This window comes from Takifugu flavidus, chromosome 8, assembly GCF_003711565.1.
Source record: "Takifugu flavidus isolate HTHZ2018 chromosome 8, ASM371156v2, whole genome shotgun sequence".
NCBI lineage: Eukaryota > Metazoa > Chordata > Actinopteri > Tetraodontiformes > Tetraodontidae > Takifugu > Takifugu flavidus.
In genome coordinates, this window is record NC_079527.1 from 13,463,676 (window position 1) to 13,475,561 (window position 11,886).

Sequence of the window (11,886 nt, forward strand, 5' to 3'; positions counted from 1 at the left end):
TCTCTGTCCCCTCTTATTAGATAACCAGTTCAGAATGTCTATCCTGGAGCGCTTGGAGCAGATGGAGAGGAGAATGGCAGAGATGGCCAGCCACCAGCAGCCAAGCAGTGCGGGGAGTGGTGGAACTGGGGGGGGGACAGGGGGAGGAGGGGGAGGCGGGGGAAACAACAGTCAGTCCCAGGTAAAACCCACATTACACGTACTGCATAACTCCATAGAACCGGCTGCAAAGCGGCTCAACAGTGAATTCCTCTTTTGTGTATTGGAGTGTGTGTCTGGCCAGATGCAGGCCAGCAGCTCCTTTGAGAGCCGCGTTGTTGTGGTCTGTGAGAAGATGATGAGCAGAGCTTGTTGGGCCAAGTCTAAACATTTAATCCACTCCAAGACCTTCAGAGGCATGACTCTCCTCCACCTGGCTGCAGGCCAAGGCTACGCCAACCTCATCCAAACACTCATCAAGTGGCGGTGAGTGCATAATTCACTGCATCCTGTATAATGCTGCTTTGGTTTGTAATTGGACTTCACTAAAAACCTATGAGATGCTAATTGTTTCCTCTCTTCCTCCTAGCACCAAGCATGCTGATAGTATTGATCTGGAATTAGAAGTGGATCCGCTCAATGTGGATCACTTCTCCTGCACACCTCTGGTGAGAGAGCTGAGCATTACAGCATTTGCGTAATGAATTCCACTCGACATTTGAGTCATTTATTCTTTCTATTTTGTCTCTCGGATGTGTTTTCCATTCAGATGTGGGCATGTGCGCTGGGTCACCTGGAGGCAGCAGTGATCTTATACAAGTGGGACAGACGGGCTCTGGCCATCCCAGATTCCCTGGGACGCCTTCCCCTCTCGATCGCACGGTCTCGTGGCCATACCAAGCTCGCAGAATGTCTGGAACAGCTTCAGAGGGAAGAACAGCAGCCCCCAGCCCCTCTACCACCCACGCATCGCATGTCCTTCTCCCCCGCCCCTGAAACCCCCACTACAGACAGCTGGATGGTCAACTGGTCAACCAACAGCGTGGCAGCCGGCAAAAAAGGCGGTTCAGCCTCCACCACGACCACATCCAGCACTACAGGCCTCAATCCAGGCGAGTAGAGCTCACATTTGACCTGTTGTCTCCCCATTGTTAATTAGTTTACGGTGACATCTCACAATTTATTCGGTCCTACATTAACATCAATAATTCCAAATCTTTATGACTGTTTTAAACAGCTAACGGTGTCTCGTACTGTTATCTTGCAGACTTAAGAAGGCCGAGATCAGAACCCTCCAACTACTACAGCAGCGAGGGACAAAGAGACCTCCCTCTAGCTAAAAAACATAAACCCAACCCAGAACTGCTTCAGACTCGGCCCGACAAGGCCATGTCCGTTCCCCTGAGCCTGGAGCAGCAACAGCTCCACAAGCTGTCTACCAGTCCAAAGAGTGTGTCTTCAGAGGGTCCGAGCTCCGACAAATGCCTGCCTATGGGAAGCAGCACAGGGACAACCAGATGGACCTCCAGAGAGAGCTTCTCAAGCAACAACGTAGGGAGGAAAGCGGTGGGGGGCAGCGGAAGCAGCCTGGGGAAGGAGAAGCTGGTCAGCCGGTTACGTCAGCGGGACCAGTTAGGCATGCTGGTGATGGCAGACAGGGAAATGGCTGATGCAGAGCTCTTATCCTACAGAGAAGATCTGGAGAACCAGGACTGTCTCACACAGATGGACGATCTGCAGGTAAGATCTGGCTAACTTACTCACACGACTTGATTTTACTTGAAACCAGCACAAAAATATACAGTAGTTGTTGATTATGTGCTGCTTCTCTTAAACGGGCAGTTGCGTGGATACGATTTCACTTGCACATAAAAACTCTGTGCCACCTCTTTCCTGTCAGCCTTCTGCGCTGGGTAGGCGGTACACGGGCCACCCTGGCATTCTGTCGATGACCGTCACTGAATAATAAACTCTCCGCATTGATCCGCCTCCAAAGCCAAACGATTTTCCTACCATCATTCTCAGTCCACCTAACAGGCTAATAGAAGAGTGGATGGAATGGATCAGGAATGTTAGCCTTCCGCAGTCTTGCTCTCAACATTACCCTCCTCATTGGCTCCCAATGAGGCATTTTGTCAGGGGGCCAAACGATTAAAGCGGCGTGTCAACAAAACAGGCCGATACGTTTAACAAGGCAACGATTTCCCCAATAAAACAGGTGAACATGATGACGCTGGCCGAACACATTATTGAGGCGACGCCAGAGAGGATCAAACGGGAGAACTTCAGCGCTGCGGACTCTGGCCCATTGGACACATCGGGGGTCAGCAACACCATGAACTGGCTCGCCAACTACCTTGGAGACGTAGAACAGCTGCCCAGCATCATACACCTACGGTCAGAACGCCTGCAGCCGGGAAATACAACGCAACACACAGGGACGCTAAAGTTTGACAGAGTTCTGTCCCCTCGTGTCCGTAGATCTCTCTATAACGAACCCCTGACTCCGTCATCCAACCCCAGCCTCAGTCCTGGGGGCTCCCCTCTGAGGGAGGGGGCTATGGAGAGGTCTACGCTCCCGTCTCCAGCCGACTGGAGCGAGTTCATCAACGCCTCCAACAGCAAGGTGGAGCGGGACCTGGCCCAGCTGACGCTGTCCGACCCGGAGCAGAGAGAGCTGTATGAGGCCGCCCGCCTCGTCCAGACTGCCTTCTGCAAGTACAAGGTACAGGCCCCCCGGGGGTTCAGGTGCTGTCTGTACGTCCGCCCCGGCGTCAGAGTGTTTCTCTGATGTGTTGTTTACTGTGTGGGTTGGTTTTTTTTGGTTGTTTTCTTTTGTGTTTCGGATCAGGATGCAGTTCATTGATAACTTGTCTGCTGGAATTGTTTGGTCATACTTTAATACTTGTTTTCTGTCTCTGTTTCTGTCCGTCTGCTTCTGCTCATAACATAAAGAGACGCCTGTTCAAATATGTCCCTGTGGTTTCAGCATGGGAATTTGCTTTGAGCAGAGCATGGCCTTGCTTAGAGGAACGTCTGCACTCTCCTCTGTATCCCCGCTCTAATTAGGCACAAATCAAGCTTATCTGTTCCTCCTCTCACCTCTCACCTCTATTATCTGTTCCTTTCTAAGTTAGGGGTCTGGAACCTGCCGCTGCTTGTTTATGACTGGCTCTCCACATACCAGTCCTTTGCCCGATCCCATTCCTCAACCCCTGACCCCCCAGCTCCATTTAATGACTTTTCACCAGACAAACTGTTCACTATCCTTTCCAGTCATCTGTTATTCCTGTCTGCCAGCTGGTGCAGAGACGGACCTCCGGCTCTCTCGTCTCACCTCCTCCTCTTGCTCAGATCCGGGGAGGACTTGCGCTGGGGTCTTTCTCAGCCGCCAGGAGACCTCAGGAAGACTTGAACGAGCTACTTTTGCAGCCGAGTGCATGTTCAATGTGACCTCTGACCCACTGTGCTCTATTCTCCAACAGGGGCGGCCCCTCCGAGAGCAACAGGAAGTAGCTGCTGCTGTTATCCAACGTTGTTACAAGAAGTACAAACAGGTAAGCTTCGGGTTCCTGATTCCTCACATTGCAGAGTTGAACTAAGAGACTTTAGGAGACGTTGTTCACAGTCTGTCCTTCTTCTGTTTGCAAGCTTACATGGATAGCCTTGAAGGTAAAGGTTTTTTACGGCCAGCGGCAGAATTAAGCTTCCGCCCGAACTTGTGGTGAACTCTGACATATTTACGCTCTCGTCGACAGTATGCACTTTATAAGAAGATGACGCAGGCCGCCATCCTTATCCAGAGTAAATTTCGCAGCTACCACGAACAGAAGAAGTTCCAGCAGAGCAGGAGGGCCGCTGTGCTCATCCAGCAGTACTACCGCAGCTACAAGGAGTTCGGCAGGCTCAAACCCCACCACCGGGGGGCTGCTGCTGCCCTGGTGCAGCACAAACTGAGGTAGGCCAATATGAAACCCTCCACAGAGATGCCTGGTGTTCCAAGGGGTCAGCCCCTCATGCTTCTCTCCCTGATACCCTACAGGGGTAGTCTGCTCACAAAAAGGCAGGATCAGGCCGCCAGGAAGATCATGAGGTTCCTGCGCCGCTGCCGTCACAGGTAGAGCCCCTCCCCCTGCACCCGCCTTCCTCATGACAGTCAGCCCCTCCTGAGCTAATCAGTATGACAGAAAAGACCCCATAATTCATCATCCTGTCTATGCCTATGATTCTTTTCTTCAAAATGTTTCCCTCCTCTCCTGTAAGCTCCGCCCTCTTCCCCTAACTCCCTTTGGCCCCACCTGTCGTCGCCCCCCCCTCCACAGTGCCTACTGTGTGCTAATAGCTGTCTGGTATTGTTTTGCTGTTTATGCCAAGCCCCTTGATGGACCATAGACTGTTCAAGCGGGTGAGTGCAGCCTCAGCACCTCAGTTCCTTCCTCTCTCTCCTTTTGCTCCCTCTGTTTCCTGTATGCCTCTTCCTGTCACCCCAACTCTTTAACGACGCAGAGCTCTCCTGAGGTCTCCGCCTTGGCATTCCCCTGATTTGCTCATTCTCCTCTCTGCTCTTTCTCTCCCACCTCTCCTCCTCCTCCATCACTGTTGCTTGATGCCTGCTTGCATGACGGCTGCCGACTGGAGCCACAGGTGGACTGAGAAGCTCAGATTTAGAGCTGAATCTCAAACTAACCGACCGCTGCTGAATGACGATGTTCCCCGCAACACTTAACAGGCACTCCTACGATTCTCTGTATCTCTGTCTCTCCTTTCTGAAGCGTACTTTTCGTTCCCTCATGATCGTTTTGGTTTTTGTTTTTTTTTGTGGTTATGCAGCGAGCCGGTTTCAGAAAACAGGAAGCTTTTTTTCCCAATCATGTTCGATTCTGCTGCATGTCCAGTGGTGACAACTATGGGCCTTGCTCTTCTACCTGTAGGCATGCTATGGGCCTGCTCCTTCTCAAGTAGTTGTCTGTCTGCCTGTTTGTCTGTCTGACTGGCTGTTTGTTCTGTTTTTAGCCAATCGACAGACTAAGGGGTCTTTACATTTGCAAAACTTCTCCTAAACCATCAAATGATTTATGACTTCTAGTTCATCTAAGTTAAAAAGATCGACCTGAGAGAAGCTTGGAGTTCATTTAGAACATATTTATCATGGTTAAAAAGCTTCTCACCTGCTGTTTATATATATATATACATCAGTTGCTGCGTGTGTGCTTTTCTAGATAAATGTTTAGTAGCGTTTGCTGTGAAGCTGCAGGGCTACTTGAGTTATCGTTCATGTACAAAAACCCATTTTTAGGCGAACGGGGGCTACACGCTGCACACCGGGTGTTCTCCTTTCTCCTGATTCTCTTGAGAGGAACCAGCTGCTGCTGGCATTCTCTGCTCGGACGCTGCATTATGACAATTCAAGATCGACGGCTTTTTCAGGAACATATTTCTTTTTAGTCTTTAACACTGTTTAAGAAAAGACCTTTTTTTCTCTTTTAATAATGTAGAAGCTTTGAGTAACGTTGTAATTCTGAAGTCTGCTAACTGCTGCAGTCTTCAAGCCTTCAAGTATCACTGATGTGATGTTTAAATGATTCTAATTTCTAATTAAAGTCCTTTGCGACTTTCTATAGTTAAGTTATTGGGTTTTCCATGTCCACATTTTCAGCTGGGTAATGTGATTTACATTTCATGCCGTTTAGCTTTCTTCACTTACTTAATCTAATCTGGACATCTGCTGTTTGGATGCTGTGTGAAACCATGACGATGATTTTATTCCTTAACATACCTAAAGTTCTAATATCACATTAGATAAACCAGCATTTCCTTTCACAGCTCTGCCTCCTGATCATCTGGGCTCTTCGGATTTGGGTTCTCTGCTGTGAGCCTGTTATTAAATGTCTGTTTTGTCTGTGTGTTCCAGGGTGAAAGAATTGAAAAGGGCCAGGGAACATGAGACCCCTGAGAAGAGCCCCCTCACGATGTGATATCACTCTCCTGACTGATTTTTCTGTTAGAACCTGAGACATTTTACAAGAGAAACGAAAAAAAAAACACAACAAAAAACATAAGAACTGCAAATATTACTATTTCTGCAGTGTTACTGGTTCGACTATTACTAAATGTACAACAGCATTTTTCACATATCTATTCTTTCCACTGACTTGAATTGGGTCAGAGAGTGACGATAACTACGGGACAACGACGAAGGTCGGGGTGGGGGGGGGGCAGAACATTGGCTTCGCAGCATTCTTTGCACTTTTTCATGGATTGCTTTGTCGTTTTTCGGATATGAAGAGATTTTTAAACGGTGAAGGCAGCGAACGGCGGGGAAATCTGAGGAGATCTGCCGCGTCAGCGGACCCAGAGAGCCGGAAACGGAGCTCTCGGAGGACAGCAGAACCACGCAGAACCGCTCTGGGCTCTAATTCCTCTTCATATTTTCTCAAGTGACCAATCAATTCATTGCTTTTTTTTCCTTTAAAATGCCAAATAAATTGGTCAATCACATGCCAACTGCTACAGGTGATAAACCAGCTTAGCTCAACGTTCCCTCCTGACCCACAGTCTGCATGTGGGCGGAGCTACACATGAATGTAGTTGGGGATTTATCGCTGCAGAAACATGTGATGATAAAGTATTTCATCTTTGCCATTAATTTATTATGGTTTGTGCTGAATATTGTCACTTTATTACTTGAATTTGCCCCATGCTGTCAGTTGCATTTGTTCCATCACGCCCGACGTGTTGGTGTAGCTTCAGACTATGTTGTTAAAAACCTACCGGGAAAAAAAAAATGCATGACTTCTGAACAGGAAAAGTCTTTGCTCGTGTGCGTATGGTCCAGTCTTTCAGCCTGTCCTCTGGTCTTCTGTTTGCCATCTTCTCCCCACACATCCCATCGTCTCTGCTACAAAGCTAGGCCAGCGCCGTTCCTTTGGCTTTGATCTTTTACGCCATTGACCCTTTGAAACCCAACAAGAGAACAAAGGAAGTGGCCTCTGTTATGTTTTAACATTTCTGCTCATGCAGACTTCTGCTGTTGTTTTTAAACCAACTTGGGAGCCTCTGGCGGCTCTTGAGGGGAAGATCACATACATTGCCTTGACGTCTTAGAGATTCTTTGAGGGGTCCCTAAGCTTGTCCCAAAATAGGGGTTTGACAAATCCATATTTTTGACAATTGAGCGATTTGTGTATATATAGCAGGCTGAAAGTACGTAGGGGGAAAAAAACATTTACCCAAAGGGGATTGTATTTTAGAAATATATTATTTTATTCATTAAAAATGGGTCAAAACAAGTATGAGACAAAAACAGAATATTTGTATAGTTTTGTTTGAATGCCTAAGAAGAATGGTTGTATTTGTAAATAGTGTAAATATCTGGGATAAAAATCAGCTATGTGCATGAAAAGTATGAACAACGGGGGGGGGACAACAAAAGCAGTAGTGGCTATGCTCTGTAAAATGGAAATATTTCACTAGTAGAGTATTTTATTTAAACTGTTCTTGAGAAGAACATTTTGCTAAAGCATGATACTATTGCAGTTTAAAAATGTATTTAGAGTTAAGTCTGCAAAATGATCTTAAAACAAGCGATTCAATTTGCTTTCTGTTTTGGGCTACCAAGAATTATTTTGCCAATGGTGCCAAGGTTCGTGAATGCTAATATAAAAGCTAAAGAAGAGGTTTATGTTGGATTTTTGTTGTTTCTTTTGCAGAACAGATAATCATACAGTACAGGACACCACGCTAGCGCTGTCGAACACTCGATCGCCAAAACTGACCGGTACACAGTTCGCTGGGGGGGTCATATCCATGCAGGAAGCATTAAGTCTCTCATGTCTCCACTGTTTCACACGTGACTCCAGCATTTTGATTTGTAGTTGTTGGGTTGATGTTAGAGGAGTGAGAAGAGGCCTTCATCACTTCCTGTTTCTTTATGTGGCAGTAGGTTCCTTCCTGATGGATTCTCCTCGGGGGGGAAACTCCCTTTTAATGGAATGAAAACAAACCCGTAGATGAAGCTCTGCGGAGCCACAAGAACGGTCGCAATGTCGCTGGATTTGTTCAGGAAAGCAGCTGAAATCATTCAAAGGTGCTGAAACGGAACTAAACTTGATGTGATGGGCAATTGGAACCGTGCACAGATGCCATTAACACCGACAGGCCGTGCGTCTTACACAGCAGGTCATTTACAGTGTTTACGGTTGTAACAGTGACGAGAACACACACGTTTGCCTGCTGGCTGCCTCTTCATACCGCTAACACGCCAGAAAGTGTCGCTCACGTAGCCGAGCGGCGCTTAAAACCTTTGTGGAATTCTTCTCATGATTGTTCTGGTCGTTGGTGATTTCTCATAGCTGGCGCACAAACTTTATGTTCCCGGGTGTAATGCAGAAAGTGCCTCTCCATCCCGATCGTGCGCATCCTCTGTGGGAACACGCGGGGCCTCCCCGTGGTCGTGCGCGTCCCACTGCACTCGGAGACGCCACCGCCCCAGTTCGCACCAGACCTCCCGCCACTCTTAGCTTTGTTTCTGGGTTTCTGCCTTCGTTTGTCTTCTCTTCTGGGAGCTTTTTAGGATCCTGTGTAGAACTGCCACTACTGGGGTTTGTTGCCTTGCATTCATCCTCAAGTCTGATGCAGCGCCGTGGCAACAAGGAGAAGGATTTATTACGCTTGCATGGGTATAATAGTTAACCGGGTGACAGAACTGCACCTAAAGCATGCTTATTTTCCTAGAATCGGTAGTCGGATAGTTAAAAGAGTTTCTGTTGTGTAAATGGATGCAGGCTGGTTTGATGTGTACGTGGGGACGTGACGGCCCAGCAGACGGGAAACCTTCACAGCGAGGCGGTGCTCAGTAGCTACTGGTGTTTTCATGGCAAAGCCTGACGACAAGATTGTTTTTTTTAAGACCAGCTGTAACTTTTTAGACCTTTCCTTAAGATTTTTATGATATTATTATCATTATTTAGATTCCTTCAGTGTATCCCGAAGTCAGACAGGACAAATGGACACAGTGGGAGGCCATTGCGACTGTACAGCGGGTTTTACGTAGGTGGCATAAGTAGGTACGAACACATGCACAAGACGCAGCACAGCACACATGCAGACATGTCAAGAGTGTCCGTTTCATTTGTACGCTGAGCGGCGAAGGCATCATCGCTCTCCTACAGGCTGAGGGACTGGTTCACCTCCCTTCTGTATTTTACTCAGGGTGCCAAAACGGGGAGGAGGAAACAGAGCCGGACACACTCTGGTAAAGAATCTGGGGCAGACGGGTTCCACCGCGACACCTGAGTCTTTAAAATGAAATCTGTTCCTCCGCTGAAAGGTTGGACGGTGGTGGAAGGAATCCCTGTTATCTGGAGTCCGTGAAGAGAAGTGATTGGACTTTCTGTGACGGGAGCCTGTTGAATCATTGCGTAACTCTGGCCGGTTCTTGAGGCCTTTCATTTATCCAAGCGGCAGAGCAGAGATTTTACGATTCAGAGTGGAATTCTATGAAAAGTTCACCTGCAAATCTTGTTTTTACTGCCATTTATGAGCGAGATGACAGGTTAGCTGACAGCAGACAGTGTTACTAGTTTCTAAAAGGGTTCCGATTGACCTGAGAACCTGCCTTTCCTCCTCTAACCACCAAACTAGAGAGAGGCAGGCGCGTCATGCCAACGCACCAGAAAGTGTTTTACGACATAATCCACACGTGGACACAGAGCAATAAAGATCTATTTTGTGGAGTCCTATAGATCTAGCGGAGTTTAAAATGATTGGACACATGTAGATGACTTACTCTTATGCAAATGCAAGTACTGCAAGACAAGCACTCAGTAGTTTAAGGACAGCAATTATATGGCACCCTTTACCGAACTGCACGTTTTCATCAATTCCGAGGCGAGAAGAAAAAAAGGCCCTGCTTTGATAGAAAGTTACGGGTCCTGGACACTTTGCATGTGAACTAGTGTTAGATCTATTTTCCTCTCCTCTATAGCTGTCTTTCTCTCTGTCTTTCCCTGTTATGTGACCCAGTTTTTCTCCGCTTCTGACCCCTGACCTTAAAGGTTCCATCTCCTCTCAGTTCTCCTAATGTGCTTCGCATTCCTCCTTCTTTTCCCCTTCTCTGGTTTGTAAGTCTCATTTTTGTAATTGTGCATGTACAAGCGTCACTGATTCAATGGATATGTTTAAAAAAAAAAAAGATTTCAGCTGCTGAAGCCATGCAAAACATTTTGAATTGCCCTTAAAATATGGAAGATGTTTTCTGAATGCTTTATATTCTTTCTGCTGTAAAATAATAAAAAAGGGAAAAATGAAGAAAAACGGAAATGGCCTTCTTGTTTCCTCCTTTGAGAGAGTTCAGCTTTAGAAAAGAACCTCACCAGTTTTAAATTTAACACACTTTTATTTGTATTTTACATTCGGTGCTGGAGAAGAAGGAGTTCCCCCAAGCAGTCATTACCTGCACCCACACATGCACATATGCAGCACATGCATGTACGTTGGTGAGCAGGTGTGCACGGATTCTGCTTATATGAGTGCAATAGATGGTTTTGACTCCTGCGCAGGTCTGATTCTTAGACACAGTACTTCCAGAAACACTCGTTATTGCCGGTTCTCTTCCTGAGCTGCTTCCGGATGCCCAGTGCCTGGCTAAAAGGATCAAGGAGATGCTGTTTCTCCAGAAGGACCTGAGAGACAGTAAAATACCGCTAATTTGCACTCTCTTTGCTGGCTTATTCTGCAGGTTTGTGGATCAGGAGGAACGTACCTCTTTTTTCACGCCCCTAGGAAGCAGCCCAGATGTTCTTGCGCCTGACAGCAAATGAAAGGATTCCATATTTGATGCCACTCGTGCCAGCTCGTGATGTTTACATGAGTGTGTTTTCTTACCATCTCTGCTGGTTTCTCCTGATAAGAAGGTGGAATATCTGTAATCATCCTGCAGAGGGAACATTTGCTCCATGTCATCCAGAGACCCTCTGTCCTCCAGTGATGCTGAGGGACAGAAATACACAAATGTCAGACACACCTTTCATCTGCATTATTTAGCACGAATGCTGTGGCTTAGAAGTCGCCCATAATGTATCTTTGGGGTCTGCATATTGGAGCACAGAACCAAACATGGTTGTCATTCATTTTAAAAGTTAAGTTGTGCATCTAAAAAAAACTGCCAGCAGGTTGAGTAATGATGTAGGGGAAGTATTAGATGAAAGGATGATATTATAATCCACTCACCAGGTCCTGCATAAGGCATCTCAGCAGCATCGGTGATGGGGTGGGCCAGCAGGGGGCCAGAGGCCAGGAGCAGGAAGGCCCAGGAGAGTTGACGGTAGCACATCATCCCTGTCAGCTGCTGTTGGTGGAAGTGGCTCCGAGTCCGGCAGGAGCCCCTCGAGGAGAGAAATCTTGTACAGACTGCGTGGGTCCAAACCAGGTTTTATTTGTCCAGCACCCACACACACACACACACACACACACACGGCTCCTTTATGACTGTCATAGATCAACAGACACAGGTGAATTATTGGCCCAGTAAAAAGACGAGGGTCTGGGCCCCCCTCCAAGGCCACAGTCAGGCTTTGCTGTCTCTACAGCTTGATTGACTCTTTAACTGACTTGACTAAAACGAGTTCCAGGTGTCGTTCTGCAACATCACAAATGGGAGCAGGTGGAGAGACCGGCCAGTCAAATGTGGGCAATATTTTATGCTGCCAGACCATTAAAGTACTGGACTCATCCCACAGCCCGAGCCGCATGCAAAGTGGTGAGAACTCCAATAAAAGTGTGTAATTGCCTGAACAGGGCTTGAGTGGAGCCCTCACCACCAGCAAGCCATTTGACATTTTAACTCAATTTGGGAGAGCAGAGATTTTTTTTCATGGGTCACTAAATCAAATTGGTTCATGCGCATTA

The 11,886-nt window shown here is 47.2% G+C and overlaps 2 protein-coding genes across 2 annotated transcripts in view; one reads left to right on the forward strand and one right to left on the reverse strand.

Annotated features, from left to right (window-relative positions):
* Nucleotides 1-10,299, forward strand: part of camta1a (calmodulin binding transcription activator 1a) — a 223,643-nt gene extending 213,344 nt beyond the window's left edge. Inside the window, 13 exon segments of the mRNA XM_057042122.1 lie at nt 21-181; nt 269-465; nt 569-647; nt 749-1,091; nt 1,247-1,719; nt 2,198-2,376; nt 2,461-2,704; nt 3,465-3,536; nt 3,631-3,651; nt 3,738-3,937; nt 4,022-4,096; nt 4,354-4,384; nt 5,891-10,299. Of these exon segments, the coding sequence (XP_056898102.1) occupies nt 21-181; nt 269-465; nt 569-647; nt 749-1,091; nt 1,247-1,719; nt 2,198-2,376; nt 2,461-2,704; nt 3,465-3,536; nt 3,631-3,651; nt 3,738-3,937; nt 4,022-4,096; nt 4,354-4,384; nt 5,891-5,923 (2,108 nt within the window). The 3' untranslated portion in view covers nt 5,924-10,299.
* A 56-nt stretch (nt 10,300-10,355) lies between these two features.
* uts2a (urotensin 2, alpha) lies at nt 10,356-11,862 on the reverse strand. The gene is made up of 4 exons (XM_057042135.1): nt 11,209-11,862; nt 10,864-10,968; nt 10,742-10,785; nt 10,356-10,661 (listed from the first exon to the last, which is right to left on the reverse strand). Exons 1-4 carry the CDS (start codon nt 11,312-11,314, stop codon nt 10,548-10,550), a joined length of 369 nt encoding a protein of 122 aa, XP_056898115.1. The 5' UTR covers nt 11,315-11,862; the 3' UTR covers nt 10,356-10,547.
* Between the last annotated feature and the right edge of the window lie 24 nt (nt 11,863-11,886).

What these genes read in the sequence shown, in the direction of transcription:
- uts2a (XM_057042135.1), bottom strand. Translation starts at nt 11,314, where the DNA reads ATGATGTGCTACCGTCAACTCTCCTGGGCCTTCCTGCTCCTGGCCTCT. An exon ending in GATGCCTTATGCAGGACCTG is followed by an intron (nt 10,969 to 11,208) that starts GTGAGTGGATTA and finishes TCTGTCCCTCAG; the next exon opens with CATCACTGGAGGACAGAGGG. An exon ending in AGGAGAAACCAGCAGAGATG is followed by an intron (nt 10,786 to 10,863) that starts GTAAGAAAACAC and finishes ATTTGCTGTCAG; the next exon opens with GCGCAAGAACATCTGGGCTG.